The sequence below is a fragment of the Eucyclogobius newberryi genome, unplaced genomic scaffold (genome assembly GCF_026437365.1).
Source record: "Eucyclogobius newberryi isolate DKJ021-1_F unplaced genomic scaffold, fEucNew1.0.hap1 SCAF_7, whole genome shotgun sequence".
Classification (NCBI taxonomy): Eukaryota; Metazoa; Chordata; class Actinopteri; order Gobiiformes; family Gobiidae; genus Eucyclogobius; species Eucyclogobius newberryi.
Window position 1 is genome coordinate 31,056,789 of NW_027316389.1, and position 26,788 is coordinate 31,083,576.

Consider the following 26,788-nt stretch of genomic DNA (forward strand, 5'->3'; position numbering starts at 1 on the left):
CATCCGTGCTTTTGGCTGATACAGATATATAACTTAATGCAGTGAATATCAGGCAATATCGATACTGGGCCGATATAGCGGAGCATTCCTAGCATTTACTGAAATAGCAGCGACCACCGTTAGTCTATCTTGGTAGAACAAAAACGACTTGGCAAGTAGACAATGTGACTTTTCAGGTCTGCAGATAAATGAATTTGATTGGTCAATTAAATAGGCAAAGGAAATAATAAACTATTAAATACAGATACAAGATTCCATTATACAAAGCCCAACCTAGATTTATGCAACAGCCAATGGCAACACCTATCTTTCTTCATTTAGCCCTATAGGAAAACACTTTTTTTCTTTTGCAAGCATGGGTTGGCTGACCAGACCCTGTTGTATTTTGTTTTTGCATCACTAGATGTTACCTATGTTTACACTATGGCAGAGCATCAGCTTTTTACACCCAAGGAAAATAAAGAAACATAACTTGCCCACCTAACGAGTCTAAAGGCCTGAAAAAACTGAGTAAGGGGAAAGGGACAAACCAGATCACTATTGCCATCCACGGATTACAGACAACTATAGATACACTTGCAAATCCCAGTTATAAAGCACTACTAGAGTTTAGAGGAAGCAATATTTTTTTGCATTAGTATAGTAAGTATTAAACATTTGTGAACTAATTTTAAACTTTAACAAAACATGACCAACTTGGGGAAAATTATAAAATGTTTCAGTCAATGTCGGAGTCGCTTCCTGAATACACAAAAAAGTTGTCCTCGCCAATGTCCGCCAAAACAGATAAGCCTGAACACAACACCACAGCGTCAATAATGTAACCAGAGTGATTTCAGATAGAATACTCTTGACCACTTACCGTTACATGCTTGGTCCTCATTTTCCTCAAAATGATCCAAGTCGTAGCTCACAAATATATTCTTTTGATTATAAAAATGCAGAGAGAAAGAGAAAGAACAGTTAGAAATTTTCTTTTACTAAAAAGGTCCAAGGTCCCATTTCACGCAACAACCATCAATCTCATCTTTGATCTTCAAGGCAACGGCTGCTTTCTTCTAAACCAGGGCTATTCAACTTAAGTTTCCCCGGGCCAGATTTTTTGGAGGGCCAAGGCCTTAAGGTCGGAAGTGCACAACACGCCACTACTGTAACAACATTTTGGGTCTATTTCAATTAATTGAGTTCATACAATACAAGTTGCTGAAAGATTAGATTTTTGTGAGAAATGACAAAACGCTTCAGCAACATTGCGTTGCAAAATTTCCCATCCAGTACTGAAACAGAATTAAGGTAGGACTCTAGACTAATACCAAACAGGTCTGAACCAGGACTACCCCTGAATCAAAAGAAGGTCTAAGTAGAATTAAATAGGGACTAAACAGATAAAACCAGGTCTCAAATAGTAAACTATATATATTTAATAATTGGAAGATGGGTCATGGGCCAGATTACTGATTTGGCCCCAAGGCCTGATGTTGACTAGTCCCGTTTTAAATCATAAATTCACTATCCTTCCTCTGTCCAACAGAATTTCTAATCTCTAACTTGAGCTGTCCCTCTGATGTTATCACTCAATTCTGCATCCTCGTCATGAACAATGACATCACTTAACATTTTCAGCTCTACTACGTACCACACAAAAGTACTGGTCACAAATGACTTTAATAAGAATGATAATCAAGTACCTTTTCTTTCAATAGTTTCTCCCAGTAGATGGGTGTCTGCTTGATGAGTGTGAAAACCGGTTCATTGGACTTGATTTCCCATGAGCAGCGATCAGCTGCAATGCTTTTGTTAAGGTCCAGGTTGGCTTCATACCATTTGTTGTCAATCCTCCCTCTGCAATTTCAACACCACAAGTTAAATACAGTACAAACGGCAAAAGCTATAACTTCAATTCCACACGAGTGCTTTGCTCACAAGATAAATCATGTAAATGCTTAGCCACGCAACAATTTGCTGTTTATCTTTTATTTAATATAGTACAATGTAAAAGCAACTTGCCCAACTAGACTTTGTAATACAGATCCTTGCATGTTCTTTACTGCTAAAGGCTTTGTTATTGCATTCATCCTAGCATACACCAAGAAGGCACTTTTGCATTAAAAAGGATAAACAGATAATCATTGCGAGACGTAAAGCTATTATCACATCAGTTAAAGCAAACATGTCCAAATTGCGGCCCGGTGGCCAAATGTGGCCCTAAGACCAATTTGGTTGGCCCTCCAGCTTTCTGCTAAGTTGGTCCAAACAACAAAATGTAGTACTTTTTTTACTGTAGAATAATGTCATCAAAAACATGTTATACCAACCTAATATTAGTGTCCCCAGTCTTATTAAAGGTGTGGAGGTTCATTGAGACAATGTGAAATGCAACATTTTGAATGATTAATTTAGTTATTCTGCAAAATCAACATTGTCGGGTTGTTTGTGACCCTCTACTCCGTATAGCTTTCAAAATGCGGCCCTCAGTAAAAAAAGTTCGGACACCCCTGAGTTTAACTTTTACTTACCATCGCTTTTAAGTGGATAGATTGTGCATTATATGATTGACTTTGAAACATGCATGCTTGGCATTTGTATTTCAAGTTTTAGAACTTAAAATGACTGGCTGTGTTTAAACACACATTTAAATAGCAATGTTACAATTTCCAAGCCTTTAAGCAGCCATATAGCAATAAGGTCTTCCTGCCAGTATATCTATGCGTTTGTAATGAACCCAATTTGAATGCAGAAAGGGTTCGAATGAGTGATCTGTTTGCAATAACCGGAGGAATATTGCGACAGGGGGTATTTCTGAGGCTCAGACCAAGACGTCATAAAGAGTATATTAAAAGAATATAAAAGAGCAAAAACAAAGCAGAACAAAAATGGGAGGACACAAACCAATAACCTCTGTTCACAAGCTCACAACACTTATGAACAACTGAGAAACAAGCTGTTGGAGCTGAACATAACCACTGCCTCCTGTGTACAAGGTCATGGGGAGGAGGCTCCAACGTGAGTCATGGTGAAAGTTGATAAACATGAGCGGCCTGCTTGCAGACAGACCTGAACACAACTCGATCTGATGAGAAACCACAGCTCTGAACTTCCGGGTTTGTCAGCTTTAGTGTCACAGTGATGGAGTTGGACGTCTGGTGCCAGCGGACCAAGGGGTGTAGGCTGAAATACAAACCAAGGATTGAGACACACAGAGAGTAAACTGCTTGATCACAGTCAATTGACACTCAATTGCACAAAACAATCTTAAAGGAATAGCTAGAAAACGGGAAAAATAATTACCAATATAAATAAATGGGAAAGAGAGGGTCATGTTTTGGATGACAAAGAGTGGGGAAGTACATCTTTGGAGAACCACAGGATCACATGTTAGGAGGGAATTCGGTTGGAAAAGTGTCTCTTGTCTCATCATAACTCTATGTCAAAGTGCCCATGACTCACGGGGAAAAGCAGACAGCTGGAGAGGATGTGGCAGCAGGAGGCAAACCATTATCATGTATTCTGGGATTGTCCTATTGTTCACTAGCATTGGACAGAGATCACTTTCCGACACATTTGACAAGACTTTGGACTAAATGCGATGTTTTCTTTGGGTTTTGTGTGTCTTGATTTTCTCTTTTTTGGCTTTATTATTTGCTGGATGTCTAGTTTCTCTTTTTTCATTGTATTTGTTTTTATATTGTTAAATAAATAAAATTGGCTCGGTTACATAAAACACTGCACATAAACAATTTCACTATAGCTGCAGTCACTGACAAATCAAATGTCTTACCCAGAGGTCTATAGAATAGTTCAGTAAATAAGTCCACATTTTACTCGAATAATTCATAATTTGTAATAGGCCAGTGGAATGGCAACGTAAAAAGGCAAAACTAATAATGGAGTGAAATACTCATTTAGAAGAGTAAATTAGCAGAAAGGGAGTGGAAATACTACAAACTGATCTTTTAATCTAAAAGTCTATGGGGACAGAATAAAACATTTGTGTTGTTTGGGGAAAAAATAAATCACGTTGAAAGTGAATAATCTTTTGAATAATTGTGATTATAATTACCACCAAAATAATCGTGATCATTACATTTTCTATAATCAAACAGCTCTACCTTTTGGTCTGATCTTCACCACCAATGTGGTTGCTGATAGTCTCTCTTCTGGTAGTTTCATACTTCTCAACAACAGCTGGGATCAATGGGAACAATACCATTGGACCAAAGGCAGAGTTAAAACAATGCAGTATTGTCAAACAGATGAACATTCCTACAGCCCTTACCATTGTGAACAACTGGATTGGTCTGTAAAGTGGTATCTTCCTTCCTTCTGTAAGAGAATAAGAACACCATCATATTATTAAAAGGAAAATAAGTTTCCCAGGATTTTAAAGAGAGGCAGGACGTCTGAGGCAGGAGAAATTTATTTACCATCAGTAAAGTCCACCCAGACTTGGGAAATGTGAAATGTAAAAAGATTATTGCATTACTTTTATTATAGTAATGCAATATATCTAACAATTAAAATAACTTTACAGGGTCTTATGTCAGAATAACGCATTTTTCACAAATTCCCAATACCAATTCTTGCTATCTGATATAAAACAATAGTTTAATTTTTTTTTTTTTTTTTTAATGATCATATGAAGTAGAATATAAAGCTGACATGGGCTGTGTGAATTAGAATTCTGCTTTTGCACCGACTCCGATGAGTTTGGGCATTTCCAAGCAGCGGTGGGCATAAGCGGTTCTGTAGTTCTGACTCAGATCATCAGACACACAATTGATTTATACTTATGGACAAAATCTGTCAATGTATGCAGCAATGTGATTATCTGATTTGAGGTACATGCAATAACTTTGCAATTTTATGCAGCGGAGGAAAATTTGCTGCACGGACAGCAGCATTTAGCATACTCAAAACTAAATGAGGGATTTGTCCTCTCTGAGCGCGGGTCCAAAAGTCCATAAGCTTGCGCACCGTTTATTTCTTATTCAGACATGAGTCACGACTGATCTCCTGCGCAGTTGAAGCAAAGTAAAATGTGCGCAGCAAGTGCGGAACCGGTGAATATCCCGTGGTTAAGTCCAAAGTTTAGAGTCAAAGGCCCAGACGGGACGGCGCTTGGGTCGTGGCATAAATGGTAGTTGGCTGCAGCAGTCGCTGCAACTTTGCTCCATGGAACCCATAACTCATGCAGCGTAAGACGCGCGCACACATTTATCGAGTCTCATAATGTTATTGTGCATGTTTTTACATCTCAAATTATATATTAATAGGTAAAACAACTTGCTCTCTTGTAGCTTAGAGGCAGGGCTCTAGACTAGCCTTTTCACTAGCAGCACCGATGCAACCTATGTTTTAATTTAGTCTCACTGACTTTTGCATATTATTTGCACAGACAAATATTGTCAATGCGCTCAAGTTTATGACTATGCAATTTTGCAACGCGCCTTTTAATTGTGCATTTGAAGCATTGGTCGATGGATGAAGCATGTTCATTCATCAACCAACACAAGTTACAGAGCTGATCATGTCGCAGCGGCTCGGAGGTCCGCTCTCCCCCCTGTACCTCACACCACCACGGAGTCTTCAGGTCAGATTATACTTCCCACAAGAAAATAAGACGTAGGCAGTATTTATAGTCCACGTGAGGTTCACGAGGCTGCAGACAGAAGTGTTCTCCCTTGCTCGTTCACCTCAACGCAGCGATGTCAGTCTTCCACTGAACCCTTTTCTCATCCTGTCAACATTTTGTACTGAAAAAAAATAACATTTTTGACACTTTGTTCTGCCATTTAATAGCCAAATGCGCAGGCCCATCCGGACCCGAACCTCTGACACAAAACTTTGGAGTGAACACCGGCCCATCATTCACAGAGAACAAGCAGATTAGCCTCCCCATGTGTTATAAGAAATAAAAGTGGGAGTTCAAGTCTTTCCTTCGCATCCTCGCTCATTCCAAACACGCAGGAGCCCGACCTGCTAACCAGACCGCGGGCCGAGCGTCAGATCACAACAGAGCATGCAAAAGCTTTCACACTGCGGGACATTGGACGTGATGTCTGTTTTATATAAGAATAGAGCGCTGCTGATGAGTTCACTTTACAGCGATTCACTTTTTCGCTTTTTAGCGCAGCATTCTGGCAAGTTTTGAGCAGAGGAACGTCAGTCCAGTGTGTGATGTTGATTCAATTCAATTTTTGTTTTTGTAACGCCCAAAATCACAACAACAATTGTCCCAAACAAAAAAAAGATTAGACAATGTTCATAGGGACTTGAACAATGTCCCAAGCTCCCCTGTGTCCTTTGACTTATCAGAATTCTACACCACATCAGCTTTATATTCTACCAAAAACCTACTTATGCGCAATAAAATAGACATTTATTTTAAAACCATCTGTGAAAAATAACTAGGCCTAATATAATAGTCTTGACATATGTTATAATTTAATAATATACAATGATATAAAATTGGCAAAGTAACAAACGCCAGTTCTGGGCATCAGCTTGTGAAAAGGTTCTCAAACTGATCCCTGGCCTATAATGTTCCAACCCTAGCCGTGCTTTGCAGGAGCGCGGACAGAATGGAGAACAAAGTCTGCACTTTAGCTACAACTCAGGGCTGATTAGTAAAAGTAGAGGACAGAGGCGGGGATCACAGGGCCGCGAGGGTCAACAGTAGTTGAGCAAGCGGTCAGAGAATATTTGACAGTGCTGCAGAGCAAGAAGGAACGCATCTGTAAACAAATGGAACAAATGTAAATTTTGTATAATGTGTCCTTTAAACGTTTTAGATAAATATGGAGCCCAACTGTAAATATTATGAAGATTTAAGATTAAATATATGCCAGCATGTCATGATGAAGCTTTAGGGCAAGAAGTAGCAAGACCCGAACCTTGTACATTGCTCCACAGTCTTGATGGGACTGGTTAGAACGGCCATTGGTGGTTCAATCATTTGGGCATGATTCAGAAGCTTCAGAGGAGGAAGTGACAGAGGCAGGGGGGACGATGGGGGTGTAGGTGCACAGGGGGCCACTGGTTTGGTTATGATGGAGATGGGACACAGCATCTGAGGTCGTTCCACTACAGCCGCATGTTTCCTGAATTCAGCCGCTCTAAATGCATCAGCGAGGACCTCCTCTTCAGCCTGGATGCGGTTTTCTAAAGAGGCTGCGCCATTAATGGACCTAAGGAAACAAAAACAATCAAGAGTTAATGAGCATCTATAATTAGACAGCAGGGTATTCCATGAAGCAAGATTAAATGGGTACAGGTTTTTATCATTTCACCTAGTTTATTTGGTGGAATAAAACCTGACATCACAAGTGGGGAGACTATACAAACGTTTGGGGCAATTTACATATACATTTTTTTCTGATCCTTGAAGTATTTATTCATTTTATTTGTCAAATAAAAAAAAAATTGACTAAGTTTTGGCCAAATGTCCAAAATGGTTGAAAACAGGAATTTTCTAGTGCGGTATCATGATTTACAACCAGGAAGTTAGTATCTAAACCTGAAAAAGAAAAACTTAAAGGCTCATTAAATCCTCAGTTACATTCCATCGACGTGGCTAACCAAAGTAATACGCACTTGGGTACAAACCTGGTCGGGACCAGGCTAAATGATCAGTGTTTAGCCTTTAGTGCACTGTTTTAAACGACTTTACGCTGTCTGAATACAGTTTAATGTCTCTTACACAGAGAGCTTTTTGCAGCTCGCGTCGGTCTCGTACAGCGCCTTGAGGAGGTTGATGTGCTCTGGGTTACTCTCGGCCATCCCACTGTTTAAGATCTCAGACTGGAGGTTGTACTCATTTATCAGAGTTTTCACACCTGGTACTTGAGTGACCCGCACCTGAAGCACAATCATGTTTCGTATCAAACTACAGAAATACAGGAATTTAAAACCTTCACAAGTACAATAAAACAGAATGTATTTTCATTTCCACAACAACTCAATCTTAAATAAGAAGCGGAAATATGAAAAATAATTCAGAATTTGCCAAATTACTTATGCATAGGTTTAAGGCTTACCATTGGGTCAACAAAGATTGTGTTTCCCAGACTGAGAACTACTTTAGCTCTGTGCTGCAGGCCTTTGATCTTCTGACTTACTGCTATCGTGACCTGTGAGCCAAACAAAACATAGAAAATATACAAAACAAATGGTCTAAAATGAATCTGTGTTAAGTATCGAAAAAGCAACTGTATAAACAATTAAACGGTCCATACTATGCCTTCTGAATTTTTTTTGGACTCCTTTGTACAAGTATGTTTTAGTATTTTTTTTTTTACAAGTTTGGTGATGATGTATTAGCTCCTCCATGTTTCCCATCAGTCCATACACCTTCATCTGACTAGTTCTAAATCATGTTGGTTAGGGCTGCAGCAATTATTTTAGTAATTGAGTAATATATAGATTTTTCTTCAATTAATTGAGTAATTGGTATTTTTTTATGTACATTATGTAAACCATTTCAAAAATCATTTTAAAAATAAACGTTATAGTTCATTGTAATTAACAAATGACAAATTGAGTTTCTGCTTAAAATAGCACAATCTTAATTTCACATGAGTTTGTCCCCAAAACAGCAACATTTCACCAGTCCAAAGTGTTCTGTTGTATATAAAGGACTGATTAACTTGTCACCAGACTGTTTGTAAACAGTTACAGTAGCTATGAATAAATTTGCATTTATGTCCCATAACTTCAAATAAGACATTTGTTTTGGGTGGGACCAGGAATACCTGGCTCTACATTTTGCATCTTGTCATTTTGCTGCGTTGGCTCCATGTCATCGTGGACATCAGATTATTATAATGGTCGCGGTCCTCCTGCTGTTTCAATGGATGTAGAGACTGTTTCAATGGATGTAGAGACTGTTTCAATGGATGTAGAGACTGTTTCAATGGATGTAGAGACTGTTTCAAGGCGCAACAGATGAGAGCGGCGTGATTTAAATGTACAAGTGTGACTGGGAAGCAGAGTTGTTGTGTGGGAGAGCGCGGGAGGGCACATGGAGCTCGTTGCGGTGGTCAGAGTGGCAGCTTGGGACACCGTGCTCTTTCACGCAACAAAACTCTTCCCGGTCGCACTTGTGAGTTTAAAACACGCCGCTCTCTGTTGTGCTTCAGTTGCTTCAACAACAAGCTCCGTGGGAAACAAAAGCGCCACAAGTCGTTCCGTGGGCTTTGTGTGCCACAGATTCCCGTGTTTTTAATTAAATATGTAAATTCAACGAATCACTGAGGCAATAAAATAATCAAAACTTTTTTGTAATCGAATTACTCGATTAATCATTGCAGCTCTAATGTTGGTGCTCAAATTGCATTCACTGCAGTTTACTTTAACCGTTTTAGCGGCACACAAATGTACTTTACACATATAATGCAAAATACACGACTTAACTGTGAAACTTTGGCATCTTGTCTGTATTGTGTTGTGTGCTGCAAACCTTTGGATGCCAGTCTTTCTCAGAGTCGGACGGTTTCACTCGACACACGATGATTTCCACGGCTTGACATGGGACGGACTGAAACTGCTCCGGTAACTGAAGCAGCTGATGGGCTTTGACTTCTTCCCTTTTACCAACGTCAATGAACTCAACAAAAACACTGAAAAACAGTCGGTCTCCTCTGTCAGGGATGGACAGGACCTTCACCCTGCAAAGACCAGAACAAGGGCTATAGTCAGTTTTTTCATGTAATAAAGTAAAATATGTTTTGTCTTGGTACAGATACAGGACATTGTAAAAGCAGTTCTTATGGTCGTTTGCAAACCAGGAGGTAATGTTGGTGCTTTTCATTAGCAGTGGCATGATGCTCAAACTTCACTCTGGCCTCTGAAAGTAGTGAAACACGCTTCAGCGTAAGCAAAATAAAGAATGAGTTTTGACTGCAATATACATTCATCTAGTCCAGGGGTGGACAATTATTTTCCCCCGAGGGCCATATTTGAATCCAGGGAAGTAGTGGAGGGCTGGCCCGCGATCATTGGTGTGAAAATAATAACTAAAAAATATCAAATTAAATATAACTTTTCTCTCAAATATAGGCTATTTAATCTATTATTTAATTCATTTCATGTCGTCTTTATTAAGGATACAAGTGCAGACAGATGCCTGAGGGCAAAAAAAATAAATTAAAAATATATATATATATATATATTTTTTTTTAAATATTACTGGCAGGCCGGATTATAAAGACAAGCGGGCCGTAGTTTGCCCACCCCAATCTAGTCTGCTGGTAAATAAGTTAGGGGTTTGTTGTTTATTTAGTTTAATAATGAGACTATGGATCTGAATGTTTAATTATTGTGTCTCAAACATGTGTTTTTTTGCTCCCAAAGGCCAAAGCAAAACAAAAAATCCGTGCACATTATTTTTTTAGTTTTTGATTTTGTTAGAGAATGGAGAAGATGCAGTAAACTTTCAAGAGTCAGGATTTGAACTCACTGCAGACAGCTGCACTCAGTCTGGCAAAATTATGTGTGCTGTGCCACCTGACCACTTAACCCAAACTGAAATATAATGCTGCTTTCCATTTGTTCTCACATTTAGTTTTTTGAAAAATATCACACACTCAATATTTTTTTGTATGTCCAAATATGCAGAGGTAATTGTTTACTCTCTTTTATATGTTTTCCCCCCATAAGATTTTAAATCATTTTACGGCATTTTTTGAATCAATATTTGCAACAGATTGAGAACTTTTTCAATTGTTAATCGCTGGGGCGACAGCCCCACTTTGTCATCATTCCGAAACCCTCAGATATTGTACTTAAAACCATTAGACATACAATAACCTTCAGAGGTTTCTACTTTATGCATTTTACTTTGATTTTGATCATTTATATCGAATATATTTCTGTGCTTGCCTAGCTCTCTCATGTCTGCATTTTTCTGCCCCAGGAGCACCTCTGCCGCTGATTAAAAACACAGCTCTCCTCTATTTGACTACGTAATAGTTCAAAGTTCATATCTTAGTAATTCCTTTTAGTAAGTCGGTTTGAACAACCAGTATCGATAGTATTTTTTTTAGAATTGTCCCACCCCTACTCCAGCGTTCTCGCTGGGCTCAGGTTTGAGGATGGCGGTGGGACAAAAGCAAAAGTACTTAAAAAATTTGCCGCCCACGGCGCTCGATATGGAAAGCCAATATGATCACACTCCGCCACTTAGGAGCGGCGTATCGCAGTGTATTTTCCAACACTTTTAGGAAAATAAAGCAGCGCTTTTAACACGCCGTAATTTATGCCAGACGGCGCTCCTAAGTGGCGGAGTGTGATCATATTAGCTTTCCATACTTTTGGCCGAGCGCAGCAGGCGGCGTGAGCTAACAGCACGACAACGTCCGCACGAGCGAGCACAACAGCACCCTAAAATGCCCGCTGCGCGCGCACGGTTATCTTAATACTTGGCAGCATCTTTTCAGCATGGCGGGCCGCCATGCCAAAAGGCCTCAGCGAGAACACTGCTACTCGGTATTCAAATATAGCATATCTTCAAAACATTAATAAACGTTTTATGTACTTCTAGGTACAGAACATTCAAGAATATAATAATTACGCGAGTGGATTTATTAAATTGTGTTCGCACCTGTGAAAGACATCATCCTCCTGCACCGCATACAGAGCTCCTTCAGTCACATCAGTGGCTGTTGGCTTCTTATCAGCGTAGAAAGCAGTGACTTCGGCTGCAATGCTTTCAAAATCTATTTCCTCTTTTGTGACGATGCGCCCATAAAACACAGAGGCGGTCTTTATGAAGAGAGGCACCACCTACAAAAATGTTTATTAATTTCATACATGGGATTGGAGCCTGAATATAATACCTTGAACACCAATTAGATTAATTTGGTGTCAATTGTCAATTTAGCAAATGTTTGGCAAGGTAAACAAGGAACTTCTGTAACACAATGGACACATTACGCAGAAAACAAACTTTTGTTTGAACAAAAAGTTGCTGATGACTGGGGGGGAAAAAGGCTAAAGCTAGCTTGTGACTGCTAGCTAGTGCTATTTGAAACAAAAGGACTTGAAACAAATGTTGTACCTCCAACTAAATCCATTATTTATGGTCAGATTGTGTTAATTTAAGACGGATTAAAGTGTAACGTGAAAGCTTCAATGCCTCCAGTTAGCGTCACACCAGCTAACGTCGACGACATCACTTGAAGGCATCCTCTTTACCTTAAATTAATTACCTTTGTATTTTTTGGTTGAATGTCTTTATTCACTAGATAAAATGAGTGTTCTAACTTCTATGACTCCAGATGTTGGTAGCTCAGACTTATCCAGATGTGAATTCCAGCTGTGACGATCGGGACACGTATTGCCGTCCCTGGATAATTAAAACGGATAATTATTATTACAGTATTTTAACAGTGTTGCAGAGGTTACAATAAAGTTTCAGTGGGATAACCAACCTGCATGTTCCAAAGCTCTTCAGGTAGCCACAAAGAGTCCTGTTGGTTTTCTGGTCCTCTCTGGCCACATTCACACCCTGGGCAAAGGACAGCAGCTCTGGGGGGAGGGGGGCACTCGTTCGACCCAAGTAACGCAAAACTCCAACCACATGACGGCCGTTTCTTTCAGAGATGATCAGCACAGATCTGGAAAGGCGGCGGCCAGTCTCTATTTTATCTTGGGAGCCCTACAAAAACAATATTCCTATATGAATTGGCAGTTGGACATCAAATAGAAAAATAGAGACAATGATGAAGATGAATACAAGATTTAATTGAGCTACTTGGATAAACACAGGGAAAGATGTGCAAGTAATTTGAATACATAACTATTTATGTATTCATTTATTGGAACACTCTTGACAAACCAGTCTTCCGGCAAGCTAGTGCCAACGATTGTTGTTGTGATTGTTTGATTGTTTTAAGTAGGCTTTATTAGACAGGAGAGGTAAGTGTGAAAAATCACGACACTGTGGCCGGCTGCACTTGGAGCCTGGCATATGAGTGCTGTGCCTTAACCACTCGACCACCTGGCACCACGACTGAGATTGCTGATTGCACATTGTCTGTGCTCATAGTTTGACAAGTGGAGCTGGAATAATGAGGACACCGGCAAACTAATCCACGCTTCCAAAACATGCATGTACGGCTAGTAGCAGGAACGTGCAGAGGAACCCAGCGTCAAGTAGAAGATTTGAATGACCAATACTTGACACGATCCATGTAAACACCTACAGTGCGAAATCCTTCAAACCATCTTAGACGAATACATTTGTACTGGATACGTTAGTTGGAGATCAAAGTAGCTGCTTAAATTATTCGACTTTGACTGAAAATACATGTCTGTCATGAGCTTATTCGTCATCAAATGAAGTTGAAGTCTTAAATGTGAAGTCAAACAGAAAGTGTTCATATATGTTAATCCAGTTTTGCTTAAACGACGCTTTAACTCTGCTTCAGTAGCACTGGGAATCAGGTCAGAAATTTCTACCACCATAAGACCAGCAGTTGTGAGGTCATCGCAATCAGATAATTGCAGCTCGTAACTCGCTGTACACTGCACGACATAGACGCAAGGAGCAATTTAGACATTTTCATCCAACTTGATTGTGTCAATATCAGACCGGAAAATTGCAGTGCAAGCAGAGAGCAGTCCCATGATGTTCCCATGGTGAGTTTGTCTAAAATATATCTAAAAGGTTTAGAAACCATGTCACTAAGTGTATTGATAAACTAGGGCTGGGTAAAAAAAATCGATCTAATTGATTTTGGATCGATGTCATTTAAATTTTGCAATATCGATTCATAAGGCATGAGATCGATTTTCCCCCGTGAAGTTAACCCCAGCAGTGACGCGTTTACATCCGCCTGTCAAGCGTGCAGGACGCTTGATAGTTGGGACGGCTCAGCGTCAAGTCTGACGTCTGGAACCATTTCGGATTTAAAACAACAAAGGACAAAGAGCCGGATAAAACCAAAGTGGTTTGCCAAATCTGCGAAGCGGTGGTCAGTTATTGTAGAAATACTACAAACCTCACTTGACCAGGTATCACACTACACCTAACGTTAGCTTCTGACAACAAGCCGTCCGGAAAAACAAATGAAACTGAGGGAATCACTAACATGACCAGCCGATTCTCCGCTGGTCATAAAGATAACAGAGGCCATCGCAACTTTTTTTCTGCAAAGATTTACGCCCGTACTCGGTAGTGCAAAACCAACGCTTCAAGGGGCTTGTTCATTTGCTAGATCCCCACTACGTTATGGTGCAACGTAAACATCTGACAGAAAGTTATCCGGTGTGTGTGAAAATACGCTATCCTAACGACAATGCAGAATCTGCAGAGTCGGCATTACACTTGGACATCACGGTCAACGCAGTCGTACCTGACAGTGACCTGACGAGCCACACCGCTAATAATGTGGGAGTGTCTACAGAGCCGCGGCCGAAACTGCCATGTTATTTTGTGCCGGCCGCGCACTGCGGCTCCTGATACTGCTGCTCTATTTGACCGCGTTTTAGCGCCATTTTAGACCGCGCCGGGTTAAGGTTAGCGTTCCTGAAACTGCTTGGCCATTTGACCGCGCCGCGGCTCTGCAGCCACGGCCTAATAATATAGCTAATATTTTGAGGGGGCCATACAGGAGTGGGGGGCTGACCAGCAAAGACCCAGCAGTCGTGACGGACAACGCTGCAAATAATGGTTAGTGCAGTAGAGATAATGCAGCTGATGCACGTTGGACCCACTGAACTTGGCCTCACAAGCAGGTCTAAAAACTGTTTTATATTTCAAAATTGCACTTTTGAGACTTGACAGTTTTGTTTACAGCTGAAGTTTAAACTGTCCAATTCAAAGTTTGCAAGTTTGCACTTAAAACCTGTTTATGGTGGAGAAAAAATAAAGTACATTAGTATTTTGTAACACAATTGAGCCATTTTCATTATTTAAGAACAGATTGAATTAAATCGTATTGAATTGAATCGTGATTAATCGATTCAGGACGTTATGAATCGAAATTGAATCGGTTTAGGAAATTGGCCATGATACCCAGCCCTATTGATAACATTGAATTTCACAAAAACAACATTATAAGCAAAATAAGGCTAATACTGTAGATGAAGTTATTTGAAAAACCCAGAAATTGATTAAAAGAAAATAAGCCAACAATTAAAAAAAATACCAAATTTTATGAATATTTGTGTCGACTTACTGGTTCGGTGAGATTTCTGAAGTTTTTGACCATTGAGAAATGTCGACTGCCAAACTTTCTGGGAGAGGCAGGGAATCCATAATGGATAACACAAGTGGCATCACAGATACCCAAGCATCTCAGAGACTCATCAGTTGTCACTAGAATGAAATAATAATAAATAAAAAAAAACAAGTATTGGTGTTCATTGTTTATTATAAAAAGACATTGATATTAGATTACCCAGTATAACATGAGTTCCAGGACCAATGCTTTTTCTCCACTGTTGCACGACAAAGTCAAACTCGTGTGTTAGACCCTCGTGGGACTTCATGCAGAAGGCAGACTTATTGCTCACAGCCTGTAGATGTGAAAGAAAAAACAGTTCAAAATGGTTCTTTCCATACTTCCCAACTTATCATCCCAGGGGGAGATAACGTATAAAAAAAGCGTGAGCCCCCCTAAAAGGGAGATTTCAAATTTCATCAGAATTAAGAGCTAAAAACAAATAAAAACTAACGAAAACACTGAAATACGAGCCACATGACTTGCAGAACGCATAGCCGTCCCCTTTTTCGCTCCTTAATATGTTTCTGTATTGAACAGACCATGCAGTCTTGAACCTACACCTGTATTTTTTTTTCGGTTTGTCATCGTCAGCGCCACTAGTTTCAGCACCACTCACGTAGTTGATTTCATATTTAATTCCACCTGCGCATTTTAACTTTGCAATTAGCATTCAGGGACGGAAACATGCCCACAGCATTAGCGTAATCACAACAAACATGGCGGCGCCCATGTAAGCTGTTCCCCCGCTTGCCTTCGCCACCAAAATAAATGATGTTGTCGTAGAAAAGGTCGATTTTAGATTTTTTTCATTGGAATATCTTAAAATCGGGAGACTCCAGACCAAATTGGGAGGGTTGGGAAGTATGTCTTTCCAATCACCTTGTACCTTGCACATGACAATGAAGATTCAATTTGTTCCAGTTTTGGAGACCAGTTTTAGAAGGCCCAGCAGAGGATGTACTTCCTGCGGCAGCTAAGGAAAGTCCATCCTCACCTCCTCCGTCACCGTGTGGTAAGCTAGAGCCACAGCCAGGGACAAACAGAGACTACAGCGAATTGTGCGCTCTGCTGAGAAGGTGATCGGCTGCAGACTTCCATCTTTGCAGGACATGTATGTTTCCAGGAATCTGGGACAAACAGGTCGGTTCACAGCTGACCCTTCTCACCCTGGACATTGACTATTTGAGCCATTCCCCTCAGGCAGGAGGCCACTCCCCTCAGGCAGGAGGCCGCTCCCCTCAGGCAGGAGGCCGCTCCCCTCAGGCAGAAGGCCGCTCCCCTCAGGCAGGAGGCCGCTCCCCTCAGGCAGGAGGCCGCTCCCCTCAGGCAGGAGGCCGCTCCCCTCAGGCAGGAGGCCGCTCCCCTCAGGCAGGAGGCCACGGTCCATCCGGACCAGAACCTCCCGCCATAAGAACAGTTTCTTCCCTCTGCCGTTGGACTCATAAACACCTCTTAACACATGTCACTTTGACTAAAATGTTATCACTCACTGCACTGTTCACTTTCTGCACTAAATCTGTAAATATAACTGGATATTATGTGTACATACCTATTTTATCTTACAGTAAATTGTAATTTTCTTTTAAGCATACCCCATTTGATTTTATGCATCTCGTTTTTATTTTATTATTTATTGTATGTTGCACGGAATCACCAGATCAAGTTCCGAACTGTGAATTTGGTTCATTGACAATGACAAACCTTTTCGGATTCTGATCCAGAATATAGTCATTCAAGTAAAGCAGTGGTTCTTAACCTTTTTGGAGGTACAGTGAACCCTCGCTATAACGCGGTTCACTTTTCACGGTCTCGCTGCTTCACGGATTTGCATCATGCATTGTGTTCTGCATTCTGATTGACTAAACAGTCTCTCCGCGTCTTCTCTACCCGTGTGTCAATAACGTTACACCGTTATTGACACCCACAATGTCGACAAAACGTTCTGCACAGACAAAGGTGTTAGTCAAAATGATAACTCCACTTTAGGTTTGGTTCATTTATTTAGCGAACACCACGTTCACCAACACAACAACGTCTACCTCGGTCCCACCCGTAATACAGGTAAACAGAACAGTATTGCCCCCTAGCTGTCAGGCATGAGAAGTGAAACTTAGAGAAGTGAAACTTAAGAAACTAACAAATGGCACTTGCGGTCAGGCCCAAAAGGCAGAGGAAGAAGCTAACTATCGCAGAAAAAGTTAAACTTAAAACAACAACAAACGTTTATACAGTACTTTTATTTGTTAAACAAATGCTTGGGCCTGTAAAAAGGTTTTGTTCCTTGCTTTCAATGTTTTATGGAGTAAAAAAAATAAAGGTTTCTACTTCACGGATGTCGCCTATCGCGGGTTCTTTTTGGAACGTAACCCCCGCGATAAACGAGGGTTCACTGTACTGAACCCCACCAGTTTCATAAGCGCGTTCACAGAACCTTTCTTAATTGGAAAAAATAAAAATTATGTGTGCATCAACATCACTGTGATCAAAGAACAACATTTTCACACAAAAACATAATTAATATTTACAGCAAATCAGTGACTTCTGCTGTTGCCTTTCAGAAATGCACCTTTACCTTGGCAAATGCGGCTCTCATGTTATTTTCGCAACAAAGTCTGTTCCTTTTCTTCATTTTTATGTCCAGCATCCTCAAAAGGATTGCTCACAAATATATTATATTATAGTAGTTATAGAAAAGGACAATGGAAATGGCCCAAGAGGCTGACCTTTTGGAGCCAGGCTGGTGCCAAGACTTAACCCTAAAAGGAGGGCTTTGCTTAAGTGTAAAATATTAAGAAAGAAATCACAAGACGTATCATCACAACAGTCACAAGTCGACTACTGAGCGCACCAGATTCCCTGCAGCACAGACAGACCAAGCGGGGCGGGTCATCACGAATCATACGAGTCGGATGTGTGTCTTGACCTCCGCCGAACCCCTGGGGTTCGATCGAACCCAGGTTAAGAACAACTGAAGTAAAGTGATATGTACAAAATGTCGTTACCTTAAAAACATCCTCTGCTTCCTGAGGAGAGGACGTTATGATTAAAGTTTTCAGTCCCACATCCGGGTTGAAATCCAAAGTGCCCAGAAGTACATTGATTTTGTTGCTTTCTAGACTCATAAGAATGACCTAGATTTGGGGGTTGAATTTATAGGTTAAATAAATATGTAAATATTTAATAATAAGAAAATTACAAATTTAAGTGTTTTCGAGCCAACCGACCTGCTGTACATTTGCATAGAGAGCAGCCTCCTCAGGGACAGTGATAATGATTGATGGATGAGGCATGTGGACGGTTATTAAACTTTCCATTTGACTGGTCCAGTGTTTGGACACAGCCACAATCTGCTGCGGACAGGACAGCTTATCCTCGCTGGAGGTCACTTTCTGGAAATGCTGCAGGATAGTAGTCATCTGTAAAAGAAATTTTGATTTCAAATTAAAAAAATGTATAAGTGCAAATTAGGTCGTTTACAACTGGCACCCCATCTTTGGAAATATTTTTGATTTCACAAACAAGGACAAATGACAATTTACATTCATTGACAATGGATAATCTACATGTTTGAGACAACTTACAGTAACAGTTAAGGCACAGAGCTCAAAACTTAATTTTTAGGAGTTTTTAGGAGTTTTTTAGGAGTACCAGAATTAAACCCACAACCTCCCAGTGATAAGGCAGTGACAAAAGAAACTTAACATGCAACATAAACTGTTGCATCTGTTGGAAAGTGACCACTTTGCTGGAAATGATTTACAAGATGATTACAGATTACAAGTACATTTTGCATAATTTATGGCTTTAATGTTTCAACTATGAATATTGATCAAATTAACACTCATCCATTAACTTTGTTTTAGCCCAACATAGTACCTGATCAGGGGCCAGTGTGAAAAGCTGGTCAGCCTCATCCAACACCAGGTGATACATGCGCAGAAAGAGGAAGCAGTGAAGGGAAAGGACTCGAACTAAACTGAAGGGTGTGGTCACAACGAGCAGGCCTGTTTGAAACCATGGCAAAGAGTTAGAAAGAAAAAACATAAAATGACTCGTGCTGTGGTTATGAAATGCAACTGACAATTTTTGGGGATCTTAATGGATTTGGCCTCATCTTTTTTAACCCCGATGTGGATGATCATGGGGTGAAGGCTGTGGCTGACTTTGAGCTCCTCCAGAAGGTCAAATATAGCTTGAGCTTTCTCCCAACCAGGACACACCACCACCACAATGGGCTAAGACATATACAGAAAAGAAAACATTTTAAGATGGAACTTCAGAGTTATAATAGAGGAGCCAGTGCTTCGACAGATTTGAGGGGAAAATGTATTTCATCATAAAATACATCCAAGCACAACATTGTTCAGGTTGGGTTTTATGAATGGAGAGGTCTTAAGACAATCCTGTGGTTTTGAGCAGGGTTCCGACTTCGGAGGAAGAACTTGAGCTTCAGTTAAATGGCAACGATTAAAAGTCAGTTGTGTACATGGTCATTTAATCAAAATTGAAAGGCACTTTTAAATTTCTTTAAGACAAAATAAAAACAAATTAGAATTGATCAAAATGAAAAGGAATAAGGATTTTCCGCCATGAGAACTCAAGCGACTGTTAGTCCCTTTTTTAAAAGTGGGCATGTGCGCACTCACTCCCGTGCGGACGTACAGGACAGCTCCGCTGCTACACCTGCGTTTGTTTATTAGCGCGACAGATTGCATCGCATCTCTTGTCTCCACAGATTTCGGTCTTGGTTTCTGATACAGCTCGAACAGTCTTTCTCTGTGGTCATTTTAGTGCTGTACACTGAAGGAACTCTCTAAACACACACCGCCATATCAACTAGGGTGCGTCAAAATATCGATATATTGCAATATTTTCACCCGCGATCGATTATCAATATGTTCTCGCCAAGTATCGATCTTTTAACGTTGTAAAAAGCCGCTATAAATGGCTATTCACCGTTCCTTTGTTGAGACACTTCCTTTGAGTTAGCTAGGGGGCGCACAGTGCGAGATTGGCTGTGGGCGGAAGAAGTCGTCGTACACGGACACGGAAATGGCAGTGTCGGATTAAGAAAACAATAGTGAGTCGCGGCACAAGACGCACCACCAACATTTAAGTCCAAAGTATGGACTCACTTTGGCTTCTATTCCAGCACAGATGGTACAAAGCTCCAAGAGGACTATGCAATATGCAAGAACTGTGTTTCAAAAGTTCAGTGCACAGGAAACATGACCAACAAGCACACAGCCCACTCACGCGGCATCACCCGCAGCTGTTTGAGAAAGCCGCTCAGAGCCGACACAGCCAGGCGTAAACTCCCCTTTCCAGGCGAAGCTGCCACCTTCTCCTGCGAGAGCAAAATCAATCACAAATGGGATCGATGTTTACATGTGTAGAACTCAAATATCAAGAGTCGCTGTTTCATTGAGGGTAGTTTAATGATGGCTTTTCTTTACATCTTGTTTGCCAGAGGGCATATTATGGTCTTATACCACACACACACTGCTAGACTGAGGAGTAGGGATGCACAGTGATCCCTCGTTTATCGCGGGGATTACGTTCCAAGAAGACCCCGCGGGAGTCGAAATCCGCCAAGTAGAAACCTTTATTTTTTTACAGTTATTATACAATGAAATACTCCATAAAACATTGAAAGCAAGGAACAAAACCTTTTTACAGGCCCAAGCATTTGGAAAATCCGCGAAGCAGCGAGTCCGCGAAAAGTGAATCGCGATATAGCGAGGGATCACTGCATACCTAAACCCACGTTCAGGTTCAAGTCCGGATTCGAATCCAGAGGTTTAGGTTCAGGTCCGGACCTAATGAGTCCGGCTGAACTCATGCCATTTTTGCATAATGTTATAACAGCATAACACAAGCTACTTGGCTCAAATTAAGTTGAAGACACATGAACATGGACGACTATCAAACACAAGGCTTAACTGCAAATTGAAATAAACTCAATTTATCTGGTTTATTCACTGTTTATTAACAGAAGTTACAACTTACAAATCACAAGCTACTAGCTAGCTAACACACATTCATGTAGTAGAAAAAGCTTCAGTTGTAGTCATCTGGACTCAGTTTGAAAAAGTAGACGTTTCGACTCTCATCCAAGAGTCATTGTCAATAAAAGAATTTAGGTCGAGAACTCCGATATTAATACTATTCTGTGGTAAGACCCGCCCATTGGGAGGAGCCTTCCTGAAGTAGAAAGAGTTGTTTGTTTCAACAGAAACTCCCCCCTTGTATCTACCGAGCTAGCCTATTCAGAATCTTAATGGGCTATTAGAAACCTCTTTGTCTTTGTGAGACCCTGGCTCAACCACCCTGAGTACCTGATTAGCATCTGAATGTCCTCTACCTTTCCAGGGGTTCAGTAACCCATTATAAATAACAGGAAGATTAAACCTTAGCCCTCCATTTCTGTTTAAAGAAGGTCTTTCTTTTTTAACAAAAATAGCTTCCTTAACTCCTCTTTCAAACCATCTTTTCTCCCTGCTTAAAACCTTCACCTCACCGTCTTCAAACGAGTGATTAGAGGCTTCAAGATGGAGATGCACGGCACTCTGAGGTCCTGAACTAGTATTTCTTCTGTGCTGATAAAGCCTCTTGTGTAAAGGCTGTTTCGTCTCACCTATGTAACGTTCTTTACAACTTTCTTCACTGCATTGGATCGAATAAACTACATTGCTCTGTTTTTGAGTCGGCAACTTGTCCTTTGGGTGAACCAGTTTTTGTCTTAAAGTGTTTCCTGGTTTAAAATAAACAGGGACTTCGTGTTGTCTAAAAATTCTCTGCAGTTTTTCCGAGAGGCCAGACACATAAGGGATAGAGACACCCTTCCTTCTCTGTTCAGTTTCCCTTTTGTCCTGCTTCTTGGTTCTCTTCACTCTGTTGAGAGCCCAAGCGGGGTAACCACAGGCTGAGAGGGCATTTCGGACATGTTTTTCCTCTTTCTTCTTGCCCTCTGAGCTGGTGGGCACACCTTGAGCTCTGTGTTGTAAGGTTCTGATCACCCGCAGCTTGTGCTGTAGTGGGTGGTTGGAACCAAAGAGCAGATACTGGTCCGTGTGTGTAGGTTTCCTATATACTTCTATTTGGAGTTTCCCGTCCTCTCCTCTGATCGTGGAACAATCAAGAAAGGCCAAGCGATTCTCCTTAGCGTCTTCTCTTGTAAACCTAATATGTGGGTCCACAGCATTGATGTGATCAGAGAAGGTTTCCAGCTCTTGTTTCTTAATTGTTACAAAAGTATCATCGACATAGCGGAGCCACAGTTTTGGGGCTATGCCTGAGAATGAGGACAGTGCCTTCTTCTCAAAGTGCTCCATGTACAGGTTGGCCACTATGGGAGAGACGGGCGAGCCCATGGCACAGCCATGAATCTGTCTGTAAAATTGTCCCCGGAATTGAAAGTAAGTGGTGTTCAGACAGATGTCCAACAGATCTCCATCTTGAAGCCTCTAATCACTCGTTTGAAGACGGTGAGGTGAAGGTTTTAAGCAGGGAGAAAAGATGGTTTGAAAGAGGAGTTAAGGAAGCTATTTTTGTTAAAAAAAGAAAGACCTTCTTTAAACAGAAATGGAGGGCTAAGGTTTAATCTTCCTGTTATTTATAATGGGTTACTGAACCCCTGGAAAGGTAGAGGACATTCAGATGCTAATCAGGTACTCAGGGTGGTTGAGCCAGGATCTCACAAAGACAAAGAGGTTTCTAATAGCCCATTAAGATTCTGAATAGGCTAGCTCGGTAGATACAAGGGGGGAGTTTCTGTTGAAACAAACAACTCTTTCTACTTCAGGAAGGCTCCTCCCAATGGGCGGGTCTTACCACAGAATAGTATTAATATCGGAGTTCTCGACCTAAATTCTTTTATTGACAATGACTCTTGGATGAGAGTCGAAACGTCTACTTTTTCAAACTGAGTCCAGATGACTACAACTGAAGCTTTTTCTACTATGGAACACGCCTGGACGAATGAGGGATTACACCGACACACATTCATGTGTTTTACTAGAGGAACAACTCCCGAACAAGAGCAAGTTGAGTATTGGTATTGGGGCAGCTGTTTCTGCTGATACTATGTTTGTCAAGTGTGTTACTGGTTTGACTGGGCTGTTCCCCACACTTGAAGTTTAATGCCTTTAGATACATTTCCACTCTTTAATTTTGCAGATCCATTGGCATCAAAGTCAGGTAAAAACCTTCAAAAACTGTCAACTAGAACCACTATAAATCAATCAACTTAGCAGTATCAAAAATAGAATATGAAAATATTTTACACTACACACAATACATCATATTAACAGCATTAAACACAAGACCATATTTAACAACTGTAGAATACAAATACAATTGCAAAATATAAGCTCCAATTAATGAAACCAGCAATTAAACAATATTACTTTGACTTAGTATTTACTTAGATGTATAAATATGTATATTGCACATTAACCCACCTAAATAAATGCTACATCACAACATAACAGTTATTTCATTCATATTGTAGCGACCCTAGTCTCTAGTGCGGTCTCTGGGGCGGAGCTAAGAGTGGGCTCACAGGCTGCGAAATAGACAGGGGCCCGGGGTCCGCAAGCAGTTGAATCTCCGGCGGGCCCGTGGTTTGAAATAGGAGGGGGCCCACCATGCCCCTCCTCAAAAAAAAAAAACGAGATTTAACTAGTAATTTGGCCATATTCGGGGCATTTTCATCGCTTAAGTTTCGTTTTGACAGACATGCCCACTTCGCACGTCTTCTCGCTTCTCATTGGCCGAGCGGTGCGAGCTGCGTGCTGCGTTCGTGTTGCGTTCATGTGTCCTCGGAAATGTTCGGTCTAATTTTCGGGGCAATGTATATATGTTAGTAGTTTATTTTGTAGGACGTGATTTAGGGTATTTCACAAGATCTCCTTGTGTCAAATGCTGTAAACAGTATTTATTTTGTATATAAGAAACATTAAATTGAATTAAAAAGTTTTAAAGATCATGATCTCTGGTTTATATGATTCAGTATTTGTGCTCTTCATATTCATAACAGATAAAAGTACTTTAAATTGTTTTACATGCTAATAACCAGGTTTAAAACACCACATTTATCTTGTTCTTATGACGCCGCGATGCCGCGCACGCTTGTGGGCCCCTGAAATTGTTTGGGGGGGCCACTTTGAAAATCTATTTCTCAGCCTGGCTCAGGAGACGAGGTAGTTTTTGATTTTCCTGTTCCATCACCGTGGTTACGGCCAACATTAACCATCTCTGTTCAAGAAATAAAGTGACAACTTGTGAGCACTAAACCAGCATTACTGACCTGAGGGAGAAGTTACAATATTTACACCCAAACCAAAGCACAACCCGCTCCTTTAACAAGCGTCTTAAACTAACTCACGGAGCGACACAAGCGGCGACGCACGCGGCGGCTTAAAGCGGTCCAAATAAAGTCAGTGATACAAGTTGCTGCCTCAATGTTCGGTCTCTCGCGTCTTTAAACTCATTGCGCCGGCTTCAACTTCTGCCGCGGGGAAGACGCGTGCGTCACTGATGGCTCCGGGCGCTAGAGTGACAGTGATGTCAGAGTTTACGTCTTTTCTAGCGCGAATTTTGCGATCTATGGAAGGTTTAAGATGGTTTGGATTCTAGAACGTAAAGGATATAGAATGTGAGTGGTAGATTTTTAATGAGTCCAGAACCGAATCACCGGTGTTTCGGGTTTTTTGGACCTGAACCGAAACGTTTTTACAAGTCCGGATCCGGTCCTGCGGAACGGTACGCATCCCTACTGAGGCAAACAAACTGCTAATTTAAACGGTAAACCTATCAAAACTTTGATGGCGAACTCTTCTTTAGCTCTCCTCTCGGACCTAGCACACATCGCTCAACGGTGCTCTAGGCTCCGCCCCTTAAAGGGCCAGCACGACAGTCTGTCGTGGAGCCTTTTATGATATATATCGAGAGTTATTATACACAATATAATCGATAATTGCAGTATCGCTAGTTTACCTATTTTTAATATCCGGTAGATATTCATTGTCCATTGTTTTTGAATTAATTGTTCAGTGTTTGATGTTTGTGTTACACCGAATCACCAGGACAAGTTCCTATGTTTGTGAACCCTGTTAATTGACAAATGGCAATAAACCATTTTGATTCCAATATTTCGGAGCATTCACTTTTAAGAAATGATTAAAATATGAACAGATTCTTGCTAGCTTATACAAGAATCAAATCAATTTACAAACAGTTTAGGAGTTTCAAACACAGCACCCCTGCTAAGTTTAGTAATTTGAAGATATACCTTCATAATTGCAGCCATTCAAATTGCATTTTCTATTTCACTGTAATCTTGCAGCCTTAAGTTCGCGCCAAGCCAGAAAATGTAACGCATTAACTCTTTAAAAGAGGCCAAATGTCAGTCCTACTCACCCCAGTGCTAGAGGTGAGGGAGGAGAAAAGGGAGTTGTGCAGGACATGAGTGAGGAAAGGGGGGAGGTAGCTGATTGGTTGGTCAGCGTTTGGAGACACGATCAGACTGTTACATCCACAAGCCACGGACGGCCAGCTGTACCGGTCAGCAGCGGAAAGAGAGTAAAGCCATTTCCTCTGGATGAGCTGTGGACAGACGCATTTATAAGGAGACAAGGAATAGAAGAAATGTTTGTTTCAAGGTTCTAATTTTAGACCAGTGTTTGTTTGTTGTTCATACCCGTTTCTGCTCTATACACCCGACTGTCCTGAAATTCCAAAACACTAAAACTCCCAAAGTTTAACACTACTCTGTGAAAGCATTGTTAAACTTGTGTTTGTATGAATGAGAGTGAATGCGGGACAACAGATGAAAATTAATCTACAGCTAATCCGGCGTTTATATCATGCGTTTCATGGATGTTCATTAAAGGTGCCATAACATGCTTTTTTTCACGTTTCGTAGTCTATCCTAAGTGTATAATTGATAATAATAAGTGTTGTGCAACACCCTTAACATAATAGTTTAGAAATATCACCCAGACCTTGGACCCCCTCACCAACCCGGAAATGCAAACGGCTTGGTTTGATATTCGCCCCCACCCTTGCGAAGAGCGATCTGGCTCCCCCGCCCAACCCGTGAGTGAGAAACGATAGAACTTCAGATCAACACTACTTTGAGACTAAATAAATCTGGTGTTTATTCTACAGCGTGCGCTGAACAGATCTATCCATCCATCCATCCATCCATAGATATATATAGATCGATATAGATAGATATATAGATATATAGATATATAGATATATAGATATAGATATAGATATATATAGATATATAGATATAGATAGATATAGATAGATATAGATATATATATATATATATATATATATATAGATATAGATATAGATATATATATATATATATATAAGTCTTATGTCCATCGTGCTCTTATTTTCTGGTTTTTCGGTATCGGATAGAACTTCTCTCCGTTTATTTTCCCGGTTGCTGCATCAACTGCCACATCAACCTTCACCATTGTGATAATAGTAAAGAGTGCGATATCATTAATGAAGTTTTGGGCCTCTTTGAGCCGTGTTTT

The 26,788-nt window shown here is 40.7% G+C and overlaps 1 protein-coding gene across 1 annotated transcript in view; it reads right to left on the bottom strand.

Annotated features, from left to right (window-relative positions):
• Positions 1 to 718: 718 nt before the first annotated feature.
• Positions 719 to 26,788, bottom strand: part of tdrd12 (tudor domain containing 12) — a 43,642-nt gene continuing 17,572 nt past the window's right edge. Inside the window, exons 15-34 of the mRNA XM_072434440.1 lie at positions 25,650 to 25,835; positions 19,309 to 19,462; positions 19,104 to 19,231; positions 18,452 to 18,643; positions 18,230 to 18,358; positions 15,402 to 15,519; positions 15,180 to 15,319; positions 12,429 to 12,655; positions 12,262 to 12,343; positions 11,600 to 11,781; positions 9,458 to 9,665; positions 8,037 to 8,129; positions 7,700 to 7,857; positions 6,894 to 7,187; positions 4,277 to 4,323; positions 4,110 to 4,185; positions 3,055 to 3,168; positions 1,689 to 1,842; positions 863 to 923; positions 719 to 792 (exon numbers count right to left, since the gene is read on the bottom strand). Coding sequence (XP_072290541.1) covers positions 719 to 792; positions 863 to 923; positions 1,689 to 1,842; positions 3,055 to 3,168; positions 4,110 to 4,185; positions 4,277 to 4,323; positions 6,894 to 7,187; positions 7,700 to 7,857; positions 8,037 to 8,129; positions 9,458 to 9,665; positions 11,600 to 11,781; positions 12,262 to 12,343; positions 12,429 to 12,655; positions 15,180 to 15,319; positions 15,402 to 15,519; positions 18,230 to 18,358; positions 18,452 to 18,643; positions 19,104 to 19,231; positions 19,309 to 19,462; positions 25,650 to 25,835 — 2,817 coding nt within the window. The remainder of the gene's footprint in view (positions 793 to 862; positions 924 to 1,688; positions 1,843 to 3,054; positions 3,169 to 4,109; positions 4,186 to 4,276; positions 4,324 to 6,893; positions 7,188 to 7,699; positions 7,858 to 8,036; positions 8,130 to 9,457; positions 9,666 to 11,599; positions 11,782 to 12,261; positions 12,344 to 12,428; positions 12,656 to 15,179; positions 15,320 to 15,401; positions 15,520 to 18,229; positions 18,359 to 18,451; positions 18,644 to 19,103; positions 19,232 to 19,308; positions 19,463 to 25,649; positions 25,836 to 26,788) is intronic.